The sequence below is a fragment of the Gekko japonicus genome, unplaced genomic scaffold (assembly GCF_001447785.1).
Source record: "Gekko japonicus isolate JY-2015 unplaced genomic scaffold, Gekko_japonicus_V1.1 scaffold29, whole genome shotgun sequence".
NCBI lineage: Eukaryota > Metazoa > Chordata > Lepidosauria > Squamata > Gekkonidae > Gekko > Gekko japonicus.
In genome coordinates, this window is record NW_015172003.1 from 1,396,321 (window position 1) to 1,424,226 (window position 27,906).

A 27,906-nucleotide genomic window follows, 5' to 3' on the forward strand; every position below is an offset into this window, starting at 1 on the left:
AACACCAATCAGTACAAAACTGTGTTATGCAAAATGTCCCTGGGCCTGCCAGTAAAAAGCATTTCCGGCAAATTTCATTTCATTTCCTGCCCAAGTTCATGAAACAGCCAATCTAATAGAATAGAAATCTTAAAATATACTGCACTCATACTGCAACTGGATTGACAGCAGTTTCAATTTACATTTTAAGCAGGATAACAGTGCAATCTGTTGCAGAAATGCAGGAATATCTGACAAAGGATTACCCTTGCCTATGCTCTAATACCTATTTTCAGGATAGATACAACAGGCACTTTAAATAACTTGTACACTTTAGATGTGCATTTTTTATGTAGAACAGTCACTTCACTACTGGCAATGTGTACAGAAGACAAACCCCATCATTGTTCATGATTTATTTGAACTGTACATCAATTTTTGCTGACTGCACCAATACAACACTGGAAGTTCACTATCAGCAGCACATCAACAACCTGATAAAAAAAGAAGATGGACTGTTAGAATCTAATTTATAGGCATCAGACAAAGCGATATTGAAAGCATCCATCTCATGCTTTTTTTCTGCGAAAATTCCTCAGTAATGTCTCAATGAAGAATTGCAGGACTTAAGTTACAGAGCTGCACACTGTAGGAGAAAGCTAAATTACAAAGTAACAGACAAACATTTAGTGAATTCAACCTTAGGGTATTTTACTAGTGTGGTTCTGTAAACCCCAGTTCCAATGCCTCACATTTACATGTAACATTTGCTTACAAAGAGTACATGTTTGTGCTAATTAAGGAAAATCAGAAAGTTTGTCAGGGAAAAAACGAGATTTTTTTCCTCATTTCCGTGTTTAAACTAGAAACAGCACAAGCTTGGAAACAAGAAATAATCTGTGAGCAATGACTTTATGCTGTTTTTAAAGCCAACTGCATTTTTTTTTTGACAGCAAGTTACAAACAACTTATGGCAACCATATAGGGTTTTCAAGGCAAGAAACATTCAGCAGTGGTTTGCCATTGCCCGCCTCTACGTAGTACCCCTGGTATTCCTTGGCGGTCTCCCATCCAAATACTAACCTGGGCCAATTCTGCTTAGATCTGAAAAGACTGGGCTATTCAGGTCAGGGCAACTAAAGTATTTTTTGCTAAATGTCAGTAACGAAAGATGGTAGATACTTACCCACTTTATTTTTCTGTTACAGCTGGTGTTTGTTTCTGTTTCTTAGGCCTTAGTTTGAAGTACAGGATGACCATTGCAATGCTTGTATATGTGGCTATTACATACTGAAAACAAAAGGATACTATGAATAAAAGCAAACACATTTCAGAAGCATGCTTTATGGTTATCTGAATGCACACTTACATTCCTTCGGCCAATCAGGGTGTAAGAGTTAAAGTATTTTTGAAACCCTGTGAATTGCGGATGTGATCCAGTATCGTGCCCTGCCATCACTGCTTGTCCTAGATTTAAAAATAAAGATTTAATAGTGTGTCTTTTAACTGTTTTCTTGCCAAAGTGGAAAATTGTGATATAACTACTCACTTTATTCCATTTATCTGTATTTAAGATGAGAGCATTAAACAAACACTAAATCTAGTATTACTAAACAAACACTAAAACGAGTAGTACTAAAACTAGAGAAGGAGCTCTACCAAAAGGTAAGATTCTTTTAAGACCTGCTTCCATGTAAACAGAAGTTACTGTTGATGTGAATGTCCTCTGCCTCAGTATGTTAAGATACAGTGACATGTGGACGGACTAGTAAAAGGTATAGTGACTTCCATGGAATTAATTGCAGAACTGATGTAATAATTAACTGTATTTGAAACTAGAAAAATTCATGTAATAAGTTTGTTAGTACCCCAGGCCAAAATATACCATCGATGTCTAATTTTGATAGGGTCAATGTGCAAAAAGTAGAATAATATAAAGCAACCTTATTTCTCTCAAGTAAAAGAGAAAATAAATGTCTACTCTGGTGAATTGCAGCAAAGTTCTGAAAAATGCATTTGTGAATTTAGGAGCATATATTCTGCATGTTTCCTTGGAAAGCAACAGCCTTCAAGATGTTTCCAAGAAAGGATATGATCTTATACAACACTTTTTTGATGTAGCAGCTGTCATTTTTCAAATCAGGACTTGTGGTACCGCTAGAATATTTCTACTGCACACATTTTTTACCCTAATGAACTGTAACAACTAAGAACCACCTCAATAAATTTAATATCTGCTACATTGAAAGTATTTAATACAATGGCAGCCTTCTATATGCTGCTGCTTCCTAGTTCATTTTCTCAAAAAGTCAGATAATTGATTCCAAATACACCTGCAATCATTGCTGTTCAGCAATATTCCTAGGGAAGAGAGTCGAATCAGGAGCAAATTCAAAACTCATGCAAGGGAGGCAGTTAGCAGGTTCTGGTATGCAACAGCAACTTACTAGAAGCTTCTTGGGTTCAGTTCAAACTCCTTAACTGGACACAAATGCAGACGGAAATTGTTTTGATACTGCAAACCTAAAAAAGGATAAAATGGCACTCATCCTTCATATTTTGAAAAAAGGGAGTAACACATATCTATTTATTACATTTTTATCCAACTCTTCCTCCAAGGCGTTCAGGGTGGCATACGTTGTTCTTTTCACCTCCAATTTACCCCCACAACAATCCAGTAAAATAATTCAGTGACACAACAACATTTCAGGAACACATACACACCATGATGACATGGTAGTTCACAGATCCATTTTGTCCTTACAACAACCCTGTGAAGTAGTTTAGTTGCTACGGTGACCAGTCCAAGATTATCCAAAGAGCTTTATGGTCAGGTATGGATTCGATCCCAGGTTCCAGTCCGTCATTTAACTTGCTCCTCTACACAGACTCACCAGTTACCCACAATCAGGCCCATAGCCCCTGGTGGGGCCCATGGGGTAATGCCTCGTCCTGAATCTACCCCACTGCTCCATGCTCCTGCCATTCTCTGACCCCAAAGAGTCTGCCCCTGTCAGCTCATGCTGACTGCAGCCATGGCTACAGCAGCTGTGGTGTGCAACAGGAGCCTGGGGGGGCACAACACTGCCACAAATGAGCAAGAGGTGCCTGGGTGGGCCACTGTGACAAGCCCCAGAGCAGAGTGGACGGCAGGCATAGCAAGTAGCTTGCCGAACTCGTCGCCCTGACTGCCTTCTCCATGCTGAGAATGCTGGAGAGGGTGGAGAGCCTGGCTCAGCCTAATAAGTGACTGGAGCAATGAGGGAAACCCAGCATAACCCCCCACATGCCTACATCCCTTTCGGAAGTGACATAAGTGTGTGGGGGCAATGCCCCCCATGGATAATGTTCTAGCTATGCGGCTGCCCACCATGCTTAAATGGAACAGACCACGAATTCACTGCACTGTAGGCAAAGCCCAGTCACACATGCATCAATTTACCCATAAAAATATTCACTACACTGAATTACTAGCAATAATAACTGCTCCCATAAAAGAATATCAAAGACGACATACAGATTATGATAGCATACTAGATCATGGTTCCCACCACCCTTAGACCAAGCCACCTGACAAGGATCTGGATATCTCATTTCCGCAATTAAATCAATACTTGGCCTTAAGCAAGATCAGTATGGGTAGCAGTAGCGCAAGAGTCCAGGAGCACCTTAAAGGTAAAGGTTCCCTTGCAAAATATGTTGCAGGGTATAAGCTTTCGTGAGTATCTGAAGAAATGAGCAGTCACGAAAGCTCATACCCTGCCACATATTTTTCTAGCCTTAAACAAAAATATCAATATAAGCCTCTCTCGTATGAGGATAATTATACCGACCTACCCCACAAGTTTGCTGTTAGGATCTCAATAAATAATGTACGGAATGCATACAAGAAAGGGTACTACTAACGAGAGAGAGGAGACATCCGAGACAATGTATCTCACACAAAAACAACTCACGCTTCCACCGAGGCAAAACACCCCGAGCTCACGGACCCTTCTACTCCAGGTAACAACCATTCAATGTCCTTCACGCACAAGATGGCGTTGCTCAGACCTTCCGCTTGCCCTGACGAATAAGGCGGAACGGCTTCAGGAAACTGTCCCTTGATTGGCTAACTGATGTGCTCTTCGTTATCTGTCCCTTCCTCTCTATGACATCCAGTTGTTGCTTAGCGCTACGGTTGCGGGGTGCTCACGGGTATGCTTCCTGTTGACCTTTCCCGGTCTTTACCTTATGGCGTTTTGATTTCCGGGTTACGAAGTCTTATGCTCTCACATGTGCGGCTGAACTACGTAACTGTAGCGTTTTGCTACTCTTGGACAAGGGGAGAAGGTGAGAGGAGCGAGCCTATTGGGTGAGCTGGGAAGGAAACATTGGGAAAGGAAAGGGTGGGATACATGAGCTACGCGATTATTTGGAGAGGTGGTCTAGTGTACTGACTAGAGGGTGGGTTTGTATGCCGCAGAATGTGGGGGCAAGATGGGTTGCACCAATGCAGAACGCGGGAGGAGGTTCCCTTTTTAAAGATGCTGCTGAGTATCCCCATACTAATAAATCTAAGCCGGCAGAGTCGTGTCCCGACTTTTTGTCCCTTGAGCCACTGTTTTTCAGGCATTGAACCTTTTGTTTGGGAAAACTTTTTAAAAATAGTACCTCATACTTACAATATGAAGAGGGTGCCATTTCTTATCCTCAGAATTTCGCCGCCTCAGAGTAGGTAATGTTTAAAAGGGCCTAGAGATGGGGTGCCCCTTCTCTGGATGGACCAGGCTAGCCCGATCTCGTCAGATCTCAGACACTAAGCAAGGTCTGCCATGATTAGTACTTGGAGGGGAGACCACCAAGAAAGTCTGGGGTTGCTGTGCAGAGGCGTACAATGGCAAACCGCCGCTGTTTTCTTGGCTTGAAAACCCAGTGAGGGGTCACCATAAGTTGGTTATGACTTGACTGCACTTTCTGCCACCAGAGATCTGTGATTGATGCTAATGTGCCACCCCAATCTGTCCAGTTTATAGGGTCTTCTGTTTTTTCTCTCATAAAGGTCACAGGAGTATTGTGGCCAAGTGGTGCTTTTGCAAATCTTTTGATGCTGCAAATGCTGACATTTTTAATAGTTATGTGTATAAAAAATGCAACTGAGTACACATTTCATGCATTTGATGGGGAGTGCAAGACCATCAAGCTTGTATGTTTTGCTGTAACAGACTTGAATATGGTTCTTTGGATTCTTGTGGAGCAAAGAGAAGCATGTGTAATCATAAAAATTAGGGAGTGGGTAGTGATTATACGTACGGCCTGCCCTAGCCCTGTTTTGTATAAGAAATCAAATAGGTTTGGTCACTTAATAGTCACCACCTGAAACTATGGTCATTCACCAGTAGTCCGCCTTTTCATTCCTGTTATAGCTATTTATTATTTCTCCAGCTTCTTTGATGTTTTTTGCATCTACGTTTGCCTTTGCTCCCATTTTCATTCCATATTTTGTGGTTGCATCAAAAGTCCCAAGCAAAACAACAACAAAAAACCCCTAACTATGATTGAATTTTTAGATCTACAGGTGAGAAAATTAGGCTCAAATCCTTGTTTAATTATTAACAAAGTATTCCAGTGATAGTCCTTTCTTTAGGTCTACTGTAATAGAAAACAGACACCTATCTGGTTGTCTGTGGTGAGTTAAGTCTTGCCTCCCGGCAACTGCTTTTAAAAAAATATTTTACTCATTTATGGTCTTGCACAGATAAATGTGGGCACATGACAGTAAAAATGTGCAAGACTGGCATGCAGTTTTGAATCTGAGTGGTTTTGGCTCTGTCCTTCCTTTAATCAATGCAGTATCAGTTATTTGAAAATCATGGCATGTAAATAGTTAAAAAAAATATAGCATCTATTCCTTTAATAATTGCATATGCAGAAATCAACAAGTCCTTTCTTGACAGTGATGAGGAAAGCCGCTTTTGCTGATTTCTGCCGCTTAACCAGTTAACGAGGTTATAAGATCTCAGTCTGTAAACTAGATGACAAATTTACATAAAGACATTGCTGAACAATATGAAAGCAGTCAGTGCCTTATGTTTTCTGTCTAGCTGTTATCTTTTCCAACCAGCAAGTGAAGGAAGCTAGTAGTGCAGTGCTTGCAAAGTGTTCTGAGCCGTGGAACTCTGTAGAGGTTATATATAGTGTAGAAAAGTGACTTTTTAACTTCTTTGACACCTAGGGTTCTACCTTTGCCCCATCGGCAACATGAAACGCACTTCTGATTTTTGCTCATCTTCCTTTCCCTTTGGGTGTATCTAGGAGCTACAAAAATACATTTATGTTTTATATTCATTTATCAAGGGAAACAATTATAGAAATTGTAGTTTGATGATGTGCTGCAGTTCTAAGAACTCATTACTAGTCAGTTGGCTCAAAAGGGTGTAACTCTGCTCAGGATTTCAGTATAAGACCTGCAGTACCCTGTAGAGAGTTAATGACTTGTTCTAGTTACTTAAAGTCAGTAGTGCAGCTGTACCATCTCTCCTTTCTTGTCTCAGAATATTGACAAAAACAAAACAATGGTAATAGAGCCACTAGTGTGATTCATGTTGTTATGAATTGACAAGACGACGGGTATAAAATGCATCTGTCTGAGTGCCCCAACACATCAGGGAGAGTTGATTTATTTTAATTAGTAATTATTAAAAATAATTTTTTTATTATACTTAATGCTTTCTGTCATTTTAGACATGCAATTATGTTTGTACATATTTATCTTACCTTTACGGGTAAAGTTTGTTCATGCAGACAATTTTGTGGCTTTCTTCCCAGAAAGACAACCATGTCTTCTATAGAAGAGAACTTCCCTCGAGGGGGCACCCAGAAGACAACACAAGATGGAAAAGCAGCCAAACAGCCAAAAATGGATCAGGATAATTTATTCAAAGTAATGCAAATTATAAACCTATGAAAGGTCCAGTATCCAAGGCACAGTTCTTTCCCAGGCCTGTAACCTCAGATCTGTTTAACTGGAGAGGCCAGGGACTGAATCTGTGACCTTCTGCATGGTGGATTAGACTCTACTTTTAAACTGTAGCCCCAGATTTATATTTCCTATTATATTTAAGAGCTTGGCTCAAGTATGGAATTTAGTACTGTGATTATTTTTCTTAATGAAATCTGGAATCTGACATTGTTCATATTAGTTTAGGATTTTATGTTGAAACCCAATGACATACTCACAAATGGAAGAGTTGGAGAGAAAGATATTGACAAGATATAGGTGCAATTTCATTGTATTCAGTAGTGCTAATGCCCAAGTATTTGCTTATCTCATTTCATGTTGGTGATTCCCAAGACTTGAATGAACATAATGATTTTTCAACATTTCTTTCACTAACCATACTGAGTTACTCTCAAAATGTCTTGAAGCAGAATTGTCTTATGGAGGGCAAAGTGCTTATAATGCAAATTTGTGAAAGCATGTAACCCAGGGTTTAACTAAATTCTGTTAGATTAGAATCTGTATGCATGCCTGTTAGATTTCAAGATTTAAGCCACTCCTCAGATATCCATGTAGAAAATAACATTAGTTTTACATTTTCATTTTCTGTGATATTCTAAGCATGTTATGTTGAAAATGCTTAAATTTCTGATATGCTTAAGCATTTTGAATGTTAGGTCTCTGTGATTTGCTATTCCCAAGGCATTTTCATGTGGGGAATGCAATGGGTCATCTGAACCTTTGACAGATTTTTCTTCAATAGATTAGATATTATTCCTGTGATTGTGACTGAAAGTGTATTCATAATAGTAGCCTTCCTTAATTATTGTCAATGCAAATTCAACCCAGGAGAAAGACTGCACATTCACATGAGGAGGTTTTGAGTTTCAGAATCAGTCTTTACTTGCAATGAAATTAATCTGTTGCATAGGGAAGCATCTGTCCTTGTGTATATGTTAAGTTTTTTTAAAAAAATCTGTTTTAGACACATGAAGAGCAAACTCCGAAAAGAAAGAAAACCCAGCAAGATCAAGCAAAACCAAAAAAACTCAAGACAGAGAAGAAAGCAGTTTTAAAAACCAATGCAAAGGATTTTGAACTTCTGACATCTGAGGTTAGGCATATTTTTTTATAATGTTTTGATCCTCAAGAGCTATATTTCATATTGTATCCTAGGGATCAGTTGTAGATTATACACTATAGTGGTCTTGGGAACTAATCTGTATATTATCTAGAAGGTGATTGTAAACTTCAAGGCTCCTTCAGGATCATCCATGTCATGGTCAAATGTGTAAAACATCTGGGATATGCTTGTCTCCCATAGTCACTCATTGTTTGTATTCATTCAACAGTCTCTCACTAATGGAATGCTGGTCTTGGGCTGTCTGAAAGAGTGTAATGAGTATGAGCTTACAATCAGCTTACCAAATGGGCTTTCTGGAAATGTACAGGTGACACGCATATGTGAGGCTTACAGCAAAATGCTGAGTGAGCAGGTGGCCACAGATAAGCCAGTAGAGGTAAGACATGGTGAATGATGATGATCGAATTCTGCAGGTACCAATCAAGATTCCCAGAAGCGGATTTCTTCTTTTCTTTTTTAAAATTTCTATTATACTTTAAAAATTAAAAATTGAAACTAATCTATATAGATCCGGCATTTAAAAAAAATTCGCCATGTTGCTCTAAATAGTTCAATATAGGGTACCAAATAGACTCAAAATCTGATTTATACTTCTCAAAGCAGGTTTCTTCTATTCTACAGGGAATTCCTGCTCTTCTTGCCTGCTCTGTTGCTTCCTTTTGCTCTGCGTAGTCTGTCCTGAAGCAATGGCATACAGTTGTGCTGCGATAAGATATAAAGAATCAATTAGATGTTATATATACCCAATTGTAGTCTAAAAGCAATCATATTCTATGTTCCATCTTATCTGTTTTATATGTCAATGAAAGACTGATTGATTGACTTAATATTTAATGCAGATTTTGGTCAGCTACTATAACAATTGACACCCAGTAATATTGCATATTATTGTGCGTTTACTGTTTTGCACAATACAAGAAGTTCTGAATGCACATTGAAAGTAAGATCTTGTCAGTTCAATGGAAAGAAAATGTGTGTTTTCCTTTGAACCCCCCTCCCAGCCCATGGGGCCTTGCAGTGAAAATACAATAGCTCAGAGCTGACCAGCTGCTGTCTTTATACAGTTTCTATCTCCATTACATTTTATGGCCCACATGGCCCATCCTGACAAAATGGCATTTATTTCAGATCCGGCTCTCGTAACAAATGAGTTTGACACCTTTTGCCCTAACTGGTGTCTCACAGACAGGTGGCCATAGCACAAGAGGAAATGTATGCCTCCTCAGTTGCCACCTGGGATCCATCCTGGCCCATTGCTGCCCCTGGCTGGTTTGATGCCCCAACCAGTCCTGATCTAATGAAGTGGGCTGTGGCTCACAAAAGCTTCTGATATAACAAATTTGTTGGTCCTGCTGTTATTTTTGTGGCAATAGACTAACATGGCTACTCCTCTGAAAACAAAACTACTTTTTCATACACTGTTCTGGGACCTTGAGTCATATCTTTTTGCAATTTCTGTTTGGAGCAGAAGTTGCAAGTAATGTTCAAATATCAGTTTGATATCGCCTTCAGTCTGCCTCCTATATTAGAGAGAAATTAAGCTTTGGACAGCTGAATGGCTGTATCTCAACCTGCTCAATTTTCTTCTTGGCACATTCAAACAAATTATTATGATGCTACGGGCAGTGCAGTTCATATGGGTAGGCTTTTCAGTCAGTAGTTCGATATCACTATTGATTTGGAGTATCAGGCATTATTTTGCTTTGTATTCTTATAGAATTCTTTCTTTCAGGGCTTGAGCCCGCTTTCAGAGCTGTTCTCACCTGGAATGCTTCTCAGATGTGCTGTGATTGATGTGGAGAAGGGTGCGGAAGGACATCGTGGTATACAGCTGTCAATTAATCCCAAAGATGTCAACAAGGCTTTGAACATTGCAGCTCTGAGAACAGGCATGGTATGACAATTATTACTTGTCTGAGTTTGGAAGATACGGCTCCTTTGGTTTTCTGGTGGCGATGTAGGGAGATGCCCCTGTACCTTCAAAAGGTATGCCGGAAGTAGAATTTCACCAGTGCAGATTCTCCTGTTGTAATACTCTAGTGGTGGAGCAGCTGCATCTGTCAGAGTTCTGCTCTTTTAGATATCTTTATACAGCAGAGGAGCCTTAATAATCATGAATCAATTTGAGGAGAGAAACTGAAACATATCTCGTTGATCTCTGCTACGTCTGTAACTGATTTTGGACAAAGGGAAGGCATAGAGAGTTCCTATTTAATCTCAGACAAGCACTTTTACCGATATGCCTCAATTTTTCTAGCTACTGCATGGAAAATATTTGGTCCTCCTTGCTCCAGGATTCTTTGTTGTGCTGGGTTACTTGAGGAAACTGGGTTCATTCCTAGGTACAAAGGATCTTTTTAGAAAAACATCCATGTGTTACAGGGGAGGGGAACGGATAATCAGTAAAACTTTCTTTTAAGCTGTGTTATTTCTTCTCCCAACAGCTGCTCTCTGGATGTGTCTCTAGTGTGGAAGATCATGGCTACCTTATTGACATAGGGGTGCATGCAGCAAAAGCATTTCTCCCTCGAGATAAAGCCCAAAGTTACTTCCAGTCAAAAGAGAAAGGTATAACTATGCTTAAAATGGTGTGTTGGGTGATTGGCTAGAAGTGAAGGAAATGAGTGGTGTGCAGTTGAGTCCTACGCCTCAGCTGCTGGCATAGTTAGTCAGTACACGCTGCTCTCTCAGCAGAGAAAAAATTCGAAAAAGACCAAGCTATCAAGGGAATCAGACCTTTGCAACAGCACTGCAGTCCATAATGAGACTGGGAGGAGTCAGACGCTAGGATAGCATCAAGAGATCTCAGAAGAGAATGTTCACCAGAAGGTATTCGTGTCATTTGTGGTTGCGGTTTACATAGTGCTTAAAAAAACTGCAATTATTTGCAGACTGAATTGTTATTGTAAGCTGCACCATAACTGTGTAGGAGTTGCTGAAGACAAAGAAGACTTTTTTTTTCACTTCCAGTAAGTTCAGTGGGAGTACTTATAGTTGCACCTCTGTTCTTTCTGGGGTAGTGTTATGTTGGCACCAGGAGTGAGACGTGGGCTTAGGGTTCTAAGCCCCACTCCTCCCTGGTACACCGTGCTACTACCCATCCCTGACCTCTGTGCTTGCACAGCTGCATCAAGTTTATGCTGATAGAGCATCCACAGGACATTACACTGGTGCATCTCCATGGTATGCAGGTGTGAGGCTTAGTGGCTGTCTAAAGGAGTTTACAGACTGGCTGTAGGGCTGCGTTGTTAAGAAGTTACAGATAGAGAACATTAAATACGAACATGACTAGAGACCAAATACTCTGCCTGGTGTTTGTCTGGGGATTTTTAAAAATTCTAGCACTGATCATTGATTTATGTGACCAGTTCCATTGTTCAGCATATTCCATTTAGGAGCCTTTTTTGCAAGATCTGTTCAAATGAGTTGTATGAGTGAAACAGTTCAACCTAAAAGTTTGTGTGTGTGTGTAAACACAAATGTGGAACCAATGAGGGAATTTTTTAAAAAAATCCTCAGTGTGATCATAATGTCAGAAGAGTGGTGGCTAAGCTCTGATTATAAGAAATAATGGTTGTGTATGATGGGCTTTTAGGAGCTGAACTGAAGATAGGACAATACTTAAACTGCCTTATTGATGAAGTCAAGAACAGTGGGAGGATAATCCGCATTTCCATCAACCAGTCAGAGGTTGCTGCCGCCATTGCAACAGAAATGCAAAATTGGACACTCTGCAGTTTGCTACCTGGGCTGGTGGTGAAAGCCCAGATTCAGGAGGTAAACCTTTACTACTGAAATAAGGTGCTAGGACCCGGCAATCTTTTTTATGTTTATTGCTTTAATATACTCTGCCAAAGGTCTGAATGGTTTTTAAATGTCTGCTTGATGATTTCTAACTGCAGATTCCATAATGTACCAGATAGTATGAAAGTCATACCTTCTGTAAATCTTTCTTTTACTCCCATGAGACAAGGAGGCGCATATTGAACAACGATAACTTAAGTATGCTGAATCGAAGCTGCAGGCTGATTCACAGATGCTCATACATTGCTTAATTACTTCTCTAGGAACAAAAGCACGAGTATATTCTGCATATTGCCTATTGAATTTGGGAAGTAGAGTGGACTAGTCTACTTGATAGCAAACTGGGATTTCGTCACATGGTTTGCTGACTATGCATGAGAGGGAATCTTTCTGGCTCCTAATACGTCACTTCCCTGAGATATTTGGAGGAGAGTGAGTTACAAGTTAGGTATATCTTCAGCTTAACTTTGTTCTGCTTCAGTTTTTCTAATATCAGTGGAGAAAGCAAGAACTCTCACAGCAGAACAGCCAGCAAAATATTTATCCAGTTAGCAGGGTTGGTCCTAATCTGTACTGGTGCTTGGGACGGAGAATCCAAATGGCACCCTCCTTCTGTTAATTAAGATGGGGTGTTCTTGTCCAACAAGCCTTGTGTGCAGCTCTTATCAGAAGGAAGGGGAGGTGAACCTTACCATGCTTTTGCGCAGCATCTGTTAATTTCAGCAGGGAGTTATGCAGGAGAACTTCCCAGTGGATAGCAGCCTATAGATCAGATATTCGTCTCCCATTTTGCCATTATTTGTGGTGCCCGGAATCTGCCACTGGAGGCAGGTGAGACCCAAGAAGGTGAAAGGAAATCTTATTTAGAAGCCAGTAGACTTTGCTTGAGAGGTCTTACCTCTTGTTAGTTTAACAGTTTTGCCTTGTGTTCCCATTATGGCACATGGGGGAAAGTGATTCGCTGTGAGCATGAATTAATAATTTTAAAAGGACATAAAGATAGCCCAGCTGGATCAGACCAAAGCATGTATAGTCCATCATATTGTTTCCCTCAGTGGCCAACCAGATTATTCAAGGAATCATGGAAGTAAGGTATGTGGGCAATATATATTCCTTGCTGTTATCCCCAACAGCTAGTATTCAAAGGTGTATTGCTTCTGAACATGGGGATGCATTTATAGACTTGTTGTGAAGTTGTGCTGCCCGCTCTTATAGCCAGAATCTGCCATGAGTCTGTCTAGTTTGACTACAGATATGCATTAAAAGCATAAGGTTTGTTGCAAATGCAGCCAGACCTGTAATTATACCCTTGTCTGTGAACATCTAACATCTGAAGGTCTGTAAAGCTTATGAGATAGCTTCTCTATCTTATAACCTCATCCAGATCAGGGAATCAGTTCTATTTTTAATTTTTTTAATCCAATAGTAGGATTTTTTGTTTCTTTGGTCTTCTTTTTAGGTGACTCCTTTGGGAATTTCTCTTAGTTTTTTGTCTTCCTTTACTGGAGTTGTGGACTCCATGCACCTGGGTCCCAAAAAACCAAGAAACTACTCTCCAGGTCATATGGTAAGTGACTTAAACTGGTTTTGCATAAGGTGATACTGTCAGATTCAAACTATGAAGTGAAAAAAATTATGAAGATATTTCCATGATCAGGATAGAAACACGTAATCAGAACCAAGGCTATGGCAGCCAGCAGTATAACACTGGGGAATTTTTAAAAATTTGGTGTTTGGGTTTTCAGAAGTAGTCATAAGATTCGATTTTGGAATCAGTCATAATATTTGATGATTTCTAAAGTTCAACAAATCAAAAAGTTCTTTTTTTAAAAAATCTCATTTTAATCACTGCACTGTAAGTAAAAACCATAGTTACGGATCTTTATTTTCAGCACTCTTGAGAGCTGCTTTTTTTTTTTTTTACAAAGTTATTTGCAATAGCTGGGATCTCAAGAACTATGTGTTTCTGTATGGGCAGCCTCCATACCACTTGGCAATCACTTGTTTTGAAGGAGACCAGAGCTTTCAAAAGCAGTTTGTGATGTGATGCACGAGTCTGCAGGTTAAAGAAACCCCAAACTGGGCATGCCTAAGCCCCTGGGCACCTCTAAAGTCGCTGTTTCAGATTTCATGTATCTACAGCTGTGCCTATGCAGGCTTGCATATGTAGAGTACTACATGGTTGTGTGTATTATGCAGCACGTTTTTGTGTTTTTTGTAAAATAATCTAAGCTGCAAATTTTATAATTAGAATTAATTATTTAATTATGTTTATTTCCTTCTGCATTGCATAAGTTTGCTGCTGTGATTCAGGGTTTCAGGTAATTATGGAATTTTGTGGAGAAGAGATGGGGTGGAAATAGGATGAACGTGGACATATTTATAAACTGCTCCTTACCTTCAGGGCGGATAGAGTGATGCTTTCTTAAAAGTTACATTATCAGTCTGGTGCATTATGTATTGATACAACCTAAGGAAAATTCCAAAATTCTCTTCTCTACTTTGTACTTCTTCCAGGTGAAAGCCTGCATTCTCTCTGTTAATCCCACCTCCAAGGCAGTACGCCTTTCTTTGCGCCCAGTTATCCTTCAGCCTGGCACTCAGCTTGGCCATCTCTCCAGTGATCGGATTGGCACAGTAGTGGCCCACTCAAGAGTAAAGAGCTTTCTCAAAAATGCTGGTGCTGTCTTCACACTGGATGATGGCACCCTTGCTTTTGCACATGTAAGTAGTCTGAAACCAAGCATGCCATGTTTTAGTATTGGCACCCAAGATTTGGAAATCCCTCTGTAGCAAAGTTCACCTTGTGACCAGTTTACAAGCTTTTAAGCACCAGGGGAAAGATGCTTATGCTCCAAGGCCTTGTGGATTCTACCCTGGTGGAGTTCTATTGCTTTTTGCCATGCTGGGTTGCAGAGGATCCAGAACACCATTGAGTCTGAAATTAGTGAAGAGTTTTTCTGGGTTCTTTTGCAGTATGATCACACTGGGGTTATAGAGCAACAATGAAGGTGGGTCCTTAAAGCATGTTGTCACATTATGCTAGAGGAGAAGAAAATAGTCACGAACAGGCCTTTGGCGTTTACTTTGTTTTCTGCAGAGCTGAGCCAAACATTCACGAGTTTTGATTTTCATGTCAGCATTTGCATGTTTGAGGAGAAATTTTTGCTGAACATCTAAGCAGTCAGCTCAGAAATCAAGTGTTTCTCTTGCTTCCCATTCAAGCTGTTGGACACTAATTGCCACTTAGACAGAGCAGTGCAAAAGTCCCCAGAAGAACTTTGGAGCCATGAAAAGAAGAGGGTTGTGCAGCCCCAAACATTGACAAAGCTCTGTGGAGCTCCTTGTCCAGAATGAAATAACATATGGAAAGAGTCCTTTTATATATTCTATCTAAAGCCCTCTCCCTGTCCTGTGCCCTGCTTGTGTGATGGGCAAGGACTCAGCCCAGGCCATTACATTGGCTGGGGACAGCGAAGGCTTGCCAACAGTGTATAGACTGATTTTGCTTGTGCTTTAACTAACTGCATTCAGGGAGCTTCCCTGAGCTTAGTCAAAGAAAGCTTGCAAAACAGAAGTACTGTTTGTTAATAAAGTGAAATGAAACTAAGAATACTTTTTTCATCTCCAATGTTGTATAGAGGTATGATGGTAATATTTAAAAAAATGATATGGAATGTAATCCTAATAATTTATTTTATGTTTTTAGCTAAAACATCTTTCAGATACTCCCAAGTCTTTCAAACCTGAGTCCTTTAAGCCTGGAAGCACGCATAAGTGCCGAATTATTGACTACAGCCCTATCGATGATCTGTTATTGTTGTCCCTCAAACAGTAAGTTTCCTCTCTCATCTCAGTCCAATTTGTGTAAATTGGGGTGTTATGCAATTTTATATACTCACATTTTGAACATATGCCCATTTCTTGAAATTCCTTAGGAAGGAACTCTAGCTCAGTGGTGGTGTGAATGCTTTGCACGCAGAAATTCCCAGGTTCTGTCCCTAGTATCTCCTAAATAGGCCTAAAGTAGCACTTGTTGTGAAACACCCTCTCCACCTGAGATCATGAAGAACCATTGCCAGAATTACAGAAAACTGAGATAGATGGACCAGTGGTATGACCTAATGCATGGCAGCTTCGTATATCCCGGTGCTTAACAAAAAAAGGTCATAGTTCAAAAACGTTTAAGTGTATGTTTCATGCTAATCTGTGCAGCAGTTATCAATTCGGTATGTGTCTAACCATTTAATTTGTAAGAGGTGTTAGAAGTAACTTGCAAAATATTTTTAAGCTTTGCTGCTAAAGCTAATAATAATGCTTATTATTGCAGTAATCTGGCAACAGGTAGACCAGTATTATTATCCCCATAATTGCAGACTAAAAGAATTGAGGCTTAAAGAATGTGACTTGCCTAAGGCCACCTAATGAAGTTGTGACCAAGGCGAGATTTGAATGGGTGACCCCTCCCCCAGTCACAGCTCAGTCTCTTAGCCACTATGCTATACCAGCATTCATGCCGCTACAAGGGTATTCTTGAGGTTAATTCAAAAACTTCCTGAATTGCCCAGTAAAGAAAGAGTGCTAGCAGCATGGGTAGGCAAATAACTAATGCTGCAATCATACAACCACTTACCTGAGAATAAGTCGAGATGAAAATAGTAGCATTTGCTTTGAAGTGTGTCTAAAACTGGTTTCTATGTATTTTTTATAACATTGTCCTTGCCTCCTTGATGTTATTTGCACAGTAGCAACGCTGTGAGGTAGACTAGGCTGAAAGAGTCTACCTGTCAGGTTCATCCAGACAAGCTTTCATGGCAGAGAGGAGATTTGATCCTGGTTCCCATAGGTCCTAGTCCACTGTGCTACACTGGCCAAAGTTTAGGTTTCTTGCTCTCACATTAAGCTTGTGTTGGTCACCTTAGCTTATTGCAACTTATTGCAAAATAAACCGTGTAGCAAGCTGAGGTTTAGTATTAATGGTCAAGAAACACTGGAAGACAGTGTACCATGTGTTGCAGTGCAAGGCTCTGACTGAAAAAAAGGAGATTTGTGGAAACTTTGTTTCTAGGTAAGACAAGGATACAAAGGAAAGATTTTTCAGGAAGATGCTTGATGGGCACACTAGCTGAAAGCTGTGCTCCAGGCTTGTCATAGCAAATGTGCAACTTCGGGAAACAGTGGTGGGAATTGTATTAGCAAAATGTTGTATTTTGGTTCAAAACTATTTTGGGAAGGTTTTTTTAAAAAAAACAATGGTGGCATTGGAGCCTTGCATAATTTAAAATGTTAGGCAGGTTAGAAAGCTGAGAGTTGTTGGGAACTTAACAATGGTGCACTTAACAAAATCCTTAAACATGATCACTGAGGGGTAAGTCATTTGAACTCACTGGAACTTATGTCAATGTAAGCATGCTTAAAATTGCATCCTAAAGTGTGCTATAAAAATGCTGATGGGTAATTACACAGTAACATCTATTGTGCTATTAAGGGAAAATGATTCCTTTGATAATTGCCATGTTAAGTTATGTTGTGCTTTTTTCCAGCTAACATAAATCAATCTCTTTCTGTTTGACTGTTTCATTTCTTGTGTTTAGACGTATTATTGATGCTCCATTCTTGAGATACCATGATATTCATCCTGGACAGATTGTAGAGGTAGGTCTGAGAGAATGCTTCCCTCCCCCCATGAGTGGTCCATGCCAATTTGGACCTTCTGAAGTCTTTTGCTGCCAGGGTTGCTCAGGGTGCTGAACACTCATTTATTTATCTGAATTAGTTCTGAACACTCAATTATTTATCTGATCATTTTAACAAATATTTTTGAAGCCGTGTGCATTTGTGTATTGGATGACGCTTTGAGCCAAATCCTGCTCTGCAATGTCTGTACATCCATGCTGTTTTTCATTATGGCAGCGACAGCTGCTTTGCAGGGACCTGTATAGTTTCTTCTCAATTATCATGCTTTATATCTTTGTTAAACTCTATATAAGTGTTATACCAACTCATTTTTTCAGGACCACCACATTTTTTTTAATCCTCTTTCTTTATTTCTGATTTTAGGGCACCATATTTGCTCTGAAGGACTTTGGCATGCAAGTAAAAGTGGGTGGTCACATCAAGGGGGTAGTACCTCGCTTGCATCTAGCTGATGTGGTTCTAAAACAACCAGAAAAGAAATACAGTGTGGGGAACACTGTTAAATCCCGGGTAAGAGCTTTCCTATAAGTGTCCATTTAAAACGTGGACTGTTCTAAGGTCTTTTCCACCAAGGATTGTTCAGAGTGCTAGGCGGTACAAAAATATGCCTTAATTTTTTTATACATTTATATCCTACCTTTCTCCCCATTGGGGACCCAAAGCAGCTTACATTGTTCCCCTCTCCTACATTTTATCCTCACAGCAACCTTATGAGGTAGGTTAGGCCGAGGCTGTGTGACTGGCCCAAGGACACCCAGCAAGCTCCTATGGCAGAGTAGGGATTTGAACCTGAGTTTCCCAGATCCTAGTTGAGTACTTTAACTGCTACATAACACTTATGATGCTATGAGTTAGTGAGATGAGTTAATGGGAATTAATGCAGTTGGGTTGACTGTGCAAGACTCTGGTTCGAGTCACATTACAATCTTCATGTTGCCTTCTGCAAGTCACTATTTCTGCTTAATCTATTCCCAGAATAAGGTAAAATGAGAGAATCGTACACATGCTGCCCTGAATCCCTTGGAGGGAGGAGTTAATGCAAATACAATAACCCCTATTTAAAATAGCTCTTGGGTCCATCTTACCTCCTTAATGTTTAAGTGAACAACAGTCACACAGGATGTTACAAAGTTCAAATGCTATAAAACAATAGTGGTTACTTCCAGTGTTTTTGGATTGGATATGTACTAATTAGAGAACCAGGTTAAGACCTGGGATACCCAGATTTAAATTCCTGCTCTGTTGTTAAGCTCACTGAGTAATTTGGGCCAGTCACACACATTCAGCCTAGCCTAGCCTACCTCACCAGATTGTTGTGAGGATAAAGTGGAGGAGGGAAGAAGAACATATGGCACCATCAGCTCTGTGGAAGAAAGGGAGGATAAAAATGCACTAAATTAATTATTTACAGTATAAGGAGCTTAAGAACAAAGCTGTCTCTAACCTTCAGTTGCTTAAATATTATTATTTAAAGGAGGTTTATTCTCTTCCTGGCTTGAGATCACGGTTTGTTTGTTTTTACGCCCCATGCTTCATTCTGGTTTCTTCCTCTTTCAGGTGCTTTCTTGCAATCCTGACACAAAGGTGCTTATTCTGACACTTAAGAAAATTCTCGTCACTTCAAAACTCCCTATTCTTGCTAGCTATGAAGATGCAAAGCCAGGTCTAGTTACCCATGGATTTGTTGTGTGTGCTAGGGAGTTTGGCTGTATTGTGAAGTTCTACAATGACGTAAAAGGCCTGGTCCCCAAGAATGAGCTCGGTTTGGCACCCATTACCATTCCTCAGGAAGCTTTCTATGAAGGCCAGGTAAGCACTGGCTAAATGTCAAGAGCATCTCAAGAGCCATGATAACCTCTCCAATTAAGAACTAGGCAGTTTTACATGTTACCATTAATGTACCTGCAGTACATTGATTCCTCCCCCCCCCCTTTTTTGCAGAATATGGTTTTAGAATTCATTGGCCCATTGATATAGAGATTTTGTTTGCATGTATATGTGTTTTAAAGCAATAATTTGTATTAACCCTTCCAAACATTGACTGGGAAGAAGATATAACTCATATAACGTATGCTGACTAAAATGATCAGATATGTGACTATAATGACCTAAGCCCACAATAAATCAATAGAAAGTTAAGTGAAAGCATAAGAACTCTGTATGTTTTATATTACATCCGTAATGTGATGGTCAACCTGTCTGTAAGTCTGCGATTTTAAGGTTGTTTTTATCTCTTCTTTTGCCAACTAGGTGGTCAAAGTGATTGTCTTAAAATGTGAGCCCGAGCAGGAGAGACTACTGCTCTCATTCAAGTTAACTGATAATGCTCTTGCTGAGGATTCTACAGGGGAAGAGGTTTCAAAAAAGGGAGAAGTGACATATGAAACTGGACAGGTATTTATTTTGAAAGGTTTTTCCTCCTTCTTCTGGGGGTATGGACTTCTGAATATCATTTGGTAAGAAGCAGAGACTAGCAAAACAGCTTAGGTGAACTTTCTTAGTAATTAGGATATTTGTCATTTGAATGTCTAGAATTCTGCCGTGCACTTTTTTCCTGAAGTGTGCTGTGTTGCTGTGTTTCCTTGTATGAAGTTGCCAAGCATATCTCACTCAATGAGTATACCTTGGGTTTCAGTGAATGTTTTGTCTGTCAGAAATGGATTGATACAGGAATGGATAATGCAGTTTGATCTCACATACTCTATTACTTTACCATAAACATAGAATAGTTCCTTTTAGTATGAATAATCTCTTCTAACCCTTGGATATTTTTTACATCAGAGCAATTTCTCCTAGAATCTAGAAGCTAAAGAAGCTAGAGATAGTTGCATTTTTTTTATTGTAAGCCCACCTGTATTTGAGGTAAAATGGAAGAGTGACATTCTTCCAGGTGTATTAAAAACCTCTCCCACCATTTGTCTTTTGCTCAGGTTGCTGATGTGAAAATTCTAAAGAAGAAAGAAAATGGCCTAGAAGTTAAAATCTTGCCAGATGAGGTTTCTGCCTATCTTCCCACAATGCACCTCTCTGACCATGTGACCAATTGTAGACTCTGGTGGCATTGGCTCAAAGGCAATGAAATCCTACACAATGTTGTATGCCTTCATGACAAGGAAGGTCATATTGTATCCTTTTTAACCCCTCTCAAGAGTTTGATTCAATCGTTTTCAGGTTTTTAGGCCTGAAATTTGCCCATATTTCTTTCCTGTCTTCCTTATTAGTGACCCTATGCTTGTCATATCTTACATATCTGTGTATATCACATGTGCTATTAAAATGAATTATATGTAATTTTCATCTAGGTTCACATTGTAACTAGATTGTAAGGTCTCAAAAAACCCTTTCTGGTGTTGTTTCCTGCTATGCTTCAGGCACTTCAAATTTTGATTTTTTTCATCAGCTATTAACTTTTGTACATTTTGAGGAACTGAAGTTAAGTGCAGAAAATATTTCAAAACCTTTCTAACTCCAGCAGTTTGAAAGAGAGAAAATTTTGGTGGGAAAAAACAATAGAAATTAGCAATCTCCTTAATCCTTTGGCTATCAAAGTTTGACAGGAGCTAGACTTTGTGGGTCCAACTCAGGGTGGGCATTGGTTGATGGTATTTGTGTGCTTTCTTCACATGGCACAATATTTTATAGTACAGTATGGTCTTGGTGCCCTTTCACTATCAATTTTATTTACCTGTCCTCCTGTCTTGATGAGCTCCCAGAATTGTTGTTTTCCCTGTTCTGTTCCTTGACACATAGTTTAGACCCTGAGCAGGAAGCCAGCTATCATTTCTGCTATTGAGGGAGGAAATGTGGTGAAGAACTTCTCTGACATCCAGCCTGGATTGCTGCTGACGGGCTATGTGAGAAACATTATGCCATATGGTGTGTTTGTGGAGTTCCCGTATGGTTTGACGGGGCTGGCACCCAAATCAGTAAGTTGGGTTGTACCACTTGTTTTAAGTGTTGATTTGTTTTGCAAATATTGATGTACACGTGAGTTGAAATAATCTCTGTTGTAAGGGTGCTGCGCTGTCATCTCAATTGAAAACTCTTATTTGGAGATGCTTTGTGGTGAGGATTGTGATTCATTGACTTAAGCACAATTTTGTGCATGAATATTTTGAAAGTGACATTTTTTGTAACTAAACTTTCAAAATTCTGCATTCAAAGAATGGTCAGGGCTTTTCATACTTTGATTTAAAAATGGTATCTATACGTTGCACTCAGAAAAGTTGAATTTTGCAATTTGTGTACATTTCTTTTAAAGGGGGGGTTTTAGACTCTGAGGAGCTGCGGTGGCTCAAGTGGTTAAGATGCTGAACTGCAGGCTGTGGAAAGTCAATAGTTCAGCAGTTCAAGACCCGGGTGCCGCATGATGGAGTGAGCTCCCATCTCTAGTTCCAGCTCTTGCCAACCTAGCAGTTTGAAAGCAAGAAATTGCAAGTAGATAAATAGGTACCACTTCGGTGGGAAGGTAGCAGTGTTCCGTGCACCTTGGTGTTTAGTCATGCCGGCCACATGACCACGGAAACGTCTTCGGACAGCGCTGGCTCTTCGGCTTTGAAACGGAGATGAGCACCGCAACCCTAGAGTCGGATTCGACTGGCTTTCGAGCAAGGGAACCTTTACCTTTTTTAGACTCTGAAGAACAGGCCTACTGGGTCAGACCAATGGTCCATCTAGTCCAGCATCCTGTTTCACATGATGGCCAGCCAGTTGACCTGGAGGGCCTTTCAGCAGAGACCAAGGCCTTGCCTGGTGTCACCTCCTAGGATTGGTATTCACAGGTTTACTGCCTCTGAATGTAGAGATTCCTTTCACTCCCCATGGCTAGTAGCCATTGATGGATCATTGGTGGGATAATATTATGCTTAAGGATGATTGGAAATAAGGAGCTGCAAGAGAAGAGAGAAGATGTGAAGTGATGGCTAGTAGACCTCGCCCTGACCCATCTTGGGATAACAGCTGGAACACATGCTGTTTCTGGGGATCTTGATCAATGTTCCCTCTAAGCTGTGGAGTCTTGTGAGCAAAAATTCTACTTTGTGAGCTACCGGCATTAAAGCTGTGAGCGAGCGATTTGGCTACTGCATGAATTAGCTTGCTCTGGAGCCATCCTTCCTGAGCGAAGACATAAATGTGTGAGCTGGAGGCTAAAAAACTGTGAGCTAGCTCACACTAACTCAGCTTAGAGGGAACACTGATCTTGATAATGATGTCAGTGTTGTTGGCTGTAACTTGAAAGAGCTCTTAGAGTAATAGCATGTTGCTTTGTCTCCTAATTTGTATAGGCAATGAGTGATAAATTTGTGACGAATACCAAAGATCACTTTGTGATTGGTCAGACTGTGATTGCCAAGGTGACCAGCATTGATGAAGAAAAGAAGCGTTTCCTTCTGTCTCTGAAGGTATCTGACTGCTCCTCTGAAGATTCTGTTTCTGAGAGCTTCTCCTTGCTGTTTCAGTACTTCAAGGAGCTGCAGGAGATCAAGAGCATTATGAGCAAAAGAGGTAAAAGGCTGGAGTGGGGCGGGGCTAAGAAATATGACATGCAAGCTTCACATTAGAAGTAATCTAGTTTTAGGACAGAAGTAGTGAGATTTTCAGAATCCTTTCTGAAACCAAGAGATCTAGTTATGGATTCTGTCTCAGGTAAACCCCTAGTCATGTTAATATGACCTTTTGGACGTCATAATTCCTCAGTGGGTTTTGTTTACTGTTTCATCAGCTGTGAAGATAAAGCTCTCTGACTGGCAGTTTATCCTTCGGTGACTGTGGCTCATTTGTTATAAGTTTAGATATATCAAAAGAAGAGATACCTTATTGCCTCCCACCCTGTCCCCTTTGTAAGAAATTTCAGATTGACGTTAAAATTCATGAACTTCCTGGACTTTTAAATGCAAAAGCCTAAACTACGGATTGCAGTAATGCTAAGGACATTTAATTCTTTAATACACTTTACTTGGACTTTGTAGACTTCATGTTGAAAACTGTAACTGCAGATGCCATTAATCTGTCTTACCCCATCTTCAGACAGTTCCAGTGTAGCCCAGAAAGTCTGTGAATTAAACCCTGGACAGAGGCTGCAGTTGGTGGTTCAAGAAGTCAAGGCAGACGGTTCAGTGCTGTTCAGTGGCACAGGTGCTTCTGGGTTGACTGTAGAGTCCACTCACAGACATCTTGGAGGTAGGATATATTTTGTGGTCTCTGTTCCCCCCCCCCTCTTTTGCTATCCTAAAACTTGTTTGTCAAGAAGCAAATAGCTTCCTGATTATAAAGGATTCCAGAGGAGTAGCACTTTTTGTCTGCTTCAGCAAAAAACAAGTCTTGTGATACTTTACGGACTAACAGATTGGAGAGGCTGTTATGCAGCTTGTTCATGATGACAACATATGGGACTGTGGGTGAGTGGGGGTTATGACTCCTGCCCCCTTCTTGTGACTGTATCACCCCAGGAGAGTGTATGGCCTCAAAACGGGATGGGAGGGTGCTAAATCTGACACCCTGCTTGACTCTCTTCCCCACAGCTCTCTTCTTTAGCCTTCAGGAGAGAGAGACTAGTGCTTCATCCCAGGCCAGCTCCCCATCCTTTTATGAATGCAGCCCTCCTAGGCTATTCATACTCTGTGGCTGATCCCTGCCACCCGTGGACGTATCCAGCAAACCAAAGGAGCCTCAGCCAGGCGTCATCTTTGAGCTATCCAGAAAAAAAAAAAATCAAATGACTCAAGGTCCTGTTATTTTGGGCACTACCACAACACAGGGATGTCCAATTATATAGACACAGGCTCCATCCTCAAGCCCTGTACTATCAGAACACTCATTTATCTGCAGGTTAACATTGGCCTTGAGGGGAAAAAACTAAAATCCATTGATAAATTTTCAAAGAATACCATAATGGCACCGAAGACGTCAAGGCTCTATATAAGAAAATTTCCCACAAAGGCTGACTGCAAGTCATCAGGAATATTATTCCCAACAGTTCTACCATGCAGTCATCTAACCATCATACTTTGTCCTCACCCACAATTTGGTTGTTAAGTTGCTTTGTGCTCTTTTGGGGAGAAAACCAAGATATAAATACCAAAATAAATAAATTTGTAAATCACTTCAGATTTGGGGACAATTTATATCTTCAGGTTAATGCATTGCCATAACTATTGCTGTGGTTCCACAATATGCCAGTAATGCTTTCTCACTCCCTGTCCCCAAACGCCTCTCCTTTTCTTGAGATAACATCAGTGATATCTTCATAGACCCATGAAAAATAAACCCTTGAAAGATTCCATTAGGACTTCAACAGCTTCTGCATCACTGGACCATTCCACAGAGTTTATTCACTTATTTTATATTTACTAATTACAACATTTATACCCTGCTTTTCTATTGTGACTGAACGTGGCTTGCACCTCCAAATTTTAAAACCAAAGTACAATAAACCCCCAATTAACTTCTTTCCAAGAAAAAGCCTGCAGCTTATACCCACTAAAAGCCCAAGTGAATAGAGAATCTTATAGCACCTCCTAAAAACTTCTAAGAATAGTACCACCCTCACCCCTTGGAACCTGTTCCATAGCATGGAAGCTGCTATGCAAAAAGCTAGGACTCTTGTCAGTGTCAAGGACCAATAAGCAGGAACTTTTAAGTCTGTAGTTGGCACATGGGGAGATATGGAGGCTACTGTGCAACTACGTGATAGACATATAAACATTCCTTTATATTAGAAAATATGTGTCTCCCAACTAAAGCTATGGCTCATCCTGGAAAATGACTTTTTTCTCACTGGCCTGGATGATAGGTCATACCTCTGCCCCTTTCTGATCTGAAGCAGCTGCTTAGCAGCAGTCCATCTTATAATCCAGAACTAGACTCTGCAACAAACCCAGTTTTCAACTACGATAGGCTCTTTCTTGAAACCGAGGGGGCCCACATGGCCTTTTATGATTTGGGGAAACTAGGTTTGTTTAGACAAAACTTTCCTTCAGTTACAAGACGTTTTTAGGGTTGCAAAGCTTTGGGTTCACTGCCTTGACGCATGTTTTATGGTGAGCAAGAAGAACATGGAGTTCATTGAGGCAGGAGTTGTATGTAGAAAACACAGATGATTTATTTACTTTACAGGTTGTTTTTAGAGAATGGCTCAGCAGCACAGGTCTCCAGACAGTCAAAGAAGAAGCCTGACTGAGGCACATTGCTGAGGCAGTGGCAGACCGTCTCAGTTCGTCTCTTGCCTTGAAAACCCCATGAAGGGTAGTCATAAGTTGGTTGCGACTTGATGGCACTTTCTACCACCATGGAGTCAGAAAAGCATTAGTGGGGCTGAGATTTATTTTGAGCTAAAGTGCTACTGTTTTACTTCTGGGTTTTTTATGTTTTATACTGTTTTTTATTTCTGTTTTTATTGCAAAATATTGCATGTGTCTAAGCGGGGTTGACCCTGGTTAGTACTTGGATGGGGACCACCAAGGAAGTCCAGGGTTGTGACGCAGAGGCAGGTGATGGCAAATCACCTCTGAACATCTCTCGCCTTGAAAACCCCATGGAGTCACAGCTGTGACTTGATGGGAAACAAAATGTGCTGCTAATGTTGCTGTTTGATATGAATGAGCTCTCTTTCAGGGTCTTGATTGCTTTGTTTTGGCCAAGACACTCAATAACATCAGGTATTTATTTTCTGGTCCATGTTTGCTTTTCAAGGCAAAAAAGTTGTTATGGGTGACCAAGCAACAGCGGTGATTCTCCACATCGATTCCCTGAAATCAAAGGTTTATGTTTCTCTTCAAGAAGAGCTTCTTTCCCCAAAACAAAAGACGGTATGGTTAAACTGAATTGCCTTGCATAAATGATGCTGACTGTATGTTTGCCAGTTTGATGAAAGAAACATGGTCGTACTATCTAACATGTACTGCTGGTGGCGGTGGCAGGGGGGTTCGAAAACATGCTTAGTATCCTTCAAATGTCCAGAGGTATAGGGTGTAAGATAGATCATTGTTCTCTTCCTGCAACCTAGAGGGAAGGGAAAGTGGTAAATTATTTTAAGCAGTGCTGCCTTCGATGTTGTTTGTCCATTGTGAAGAACAGTTTAAATTTTTTAAATGGGTTTGGTGGAAAATCTTGCCACATTTTGAAAAATCCCTAGACTTGATTACACTGGTAACCTAAACATTTGATGCTGGTGCCCAGAAATCTTGCAGTTTCGTTTTGCAACCTTCAATAAGACAGGCCTAAATATGATAAAAGCTGGGTCTTGGGAAACTAAAATAATTTTCCAGTCTTTTCTAGGAAATTTGTGAAAGATTCATTACTGGATCTTTTCAGATGGAATAGAAATATCTGTCAATAATGCTTTAAATGTATGGCTTTGTGCCTCAGGATCCCTGCAGTCAGTACCAGACTCTTGTCAGTTTGGGGTAGTGGTTAAGTGCGCGGACTCTAATCTGGGAGAACCAGGGTTGATTCCCCACTCCTCCACTTGCACCTGGCTGGATGACCTTGGGCAAGCCATAGTTCTGATAAGAGCTGTTCTTGAAAAAGAGCAGTTTCTGTCATGAGTTCTCTCAGGCCCACCTACCTCACAAGATGTCTGTTGTGGGGAGGGGAAGGGAAAGAAATGTGTAAGGGTGGGGTATAAATCCAATCTCTTCTCTTCTTCTTCTCCTCTTGTCTTCTGTGTCTCCTCTGAAAGTCATTGTCTCTCTGTTTTCCAGTTGACAGCTGACTCTCAGCATCCAGCTGTGGTGCAGCACGTGGCTTCAGAGTATGCAGTTGCTTCCTTAGTGGAAACAGGTCAATTGATTGCCATCCCTTTGGCCTCCCACTTCAATGATACATTCCGGTTTGATTCTGAAAAAATGAAGGTGGGGCAGTCAGTCATAGTGGTTCTGAAGACCACAGAGGCAGGTGATCGTGGGCTTTTGCTTGCTTTGCTAAGTTCAAAAAAGAGAAGGAACATGACCAGGCGGCGACAGGAGTCCGAGACACTAGAGGAGACATCAGCCGTGGTAAAACATTCTCTGTCCTTGGGAGATATGGTCACAGGAACTGTGAAGTCTGTCAGGCCCACCTTTGTTCTTGTGACACTATATGATAAGCTAATAGGCAACATTCATGCGTCCCAGATTTTGGATGATGTTCCCATTGGCAGCTTTCCCACATCAAAGTTAAAGGTTGGACAGAAGGTGACTGCTCGGGTCATCGGGGGTCGAGATGTTAAAACTCACAGGTAATAAACTTTTCTTCTCATGTTTTGTTTTCTTTTCTCACAGCTTATTTTAGCTTTTCTTTGTCACTGTGCCTGTTACAACACTGT

The 27,906-nt window shown here is 40.5% G+C and overlaps 2 protein-coding genes across 3 annotated transcripts in view; one reads left to right on the forward strand and one right to left on the reverse strand.

Annotated features, from left to right (window-relative positions):
* Positions 1-380: 380 nt before the first annotated feature.
* On the reverse strand, positions 381-4,033 carry USMG5 (up-regulated during skeletal muscle growth 5 homolog (mouse)). Of its 2 annotated transcripts, none has more exons than XM_015420118.1 (5): positions 3,936-4,033; positions 2,427-2,502; positions 1,349-1,446; positions 1,166-1,269; positions 381-473 (listed from the first exon to the last, which is right to left on the reverse strand). In XM_015420118.1, the coding sequence occupies exons 3-4, from the start codon at positions 1,433-1,435 to the stop codon at positions 1,171-1,173; spliced, it is 186 nt and encodes a 61-aa protein (XP_015275604.1). In that variant the 5' UTR covers positions 1,436-1,446; positions 2,427-2,502; positions 3,936-4,033; the 3' UTR covers positions 381-473; positions 1,166-1,170. The 2 variants fall into 2 exon arrangements, with proteins under 2 accessions (XP_015275604.1, XP_015275605.1); XM_015420119.1 differs by having other exon boundaries at positions 3,972-3,994.
* Positions 4,034-4,241: 208 nt separating this feature from the next.
* PDCD11 (programmed cell death 11) overlaps positions 4,242-27,906 on the forward strand; it is a 37,329-nt gene continuing 13,664 nt past the window's right edge. Inside the window, exons 1-20 of the mRNA XM_015420102.1 lie at positions 4,242-4,311; positions 6,787-6,901; positions 7,944-8,072; positions 8,311-8,478; positions 9,835-9,996; positions 10,547-10,670; positions 11,698-11,879; positions 13,366-13,473; positions 14,424-14,630; positions 15,616-15,740; positions 17,501-17,561; positions 17,967-18,113; positions 19,161-19,412; positions 19,854-19,997; positions 20,534-20,728; positions 21,359-21,529; positions 22,889-23,108; positions 23,631-23,783; positions 26,295-26,410; positions 27,305-27,819. Coding sequence (XP_015275588.1) covers positions 6,797-6,901; positions 7,944-8,072; positions 8,311-8,478; positions 9,835-9,996; positions 10,547-10,670; positions 11,698-11,879; positions 13,366-13,473; positions 14,424-14,630; positions 15,616-15,740; positions 17,501-17,561; positions 17,967-18,113; positions 19,161-19,412; positions 19,854-19,997; positions 20,534-20,728; positions 21,359-21,529; positions 22,889-23,108; positions 23,631-23,783; positions 26,295-26,410; positions 27,305-27,819 — 3,284 coding nt within the window. The 5' untranslated portion in view covers positions 4,242-4,311; positions 6,787-6,796. The remainder of the gene's footprint in view (positions 4,312-6,786; positions 6,902-7,943; positions 8,073-8,310; positions 8,479-9,834; positions 9,997-10,546; positions 10,671-11,697; positions 11,880-13,365; positions 13,474-14,423; positions 14,631-15,615; positions 15,741-17,500; positions 17,562-17,966; positions 18,114-19,160; positions 19,413-19,853; positions 19,998-20,533; positions 20,729-21,358; positions 21,530-22,888; positions 23,109-23,630; positions 23,784-26,294; positions 26,411-27,304; positions 27,820-27,906) is intronic.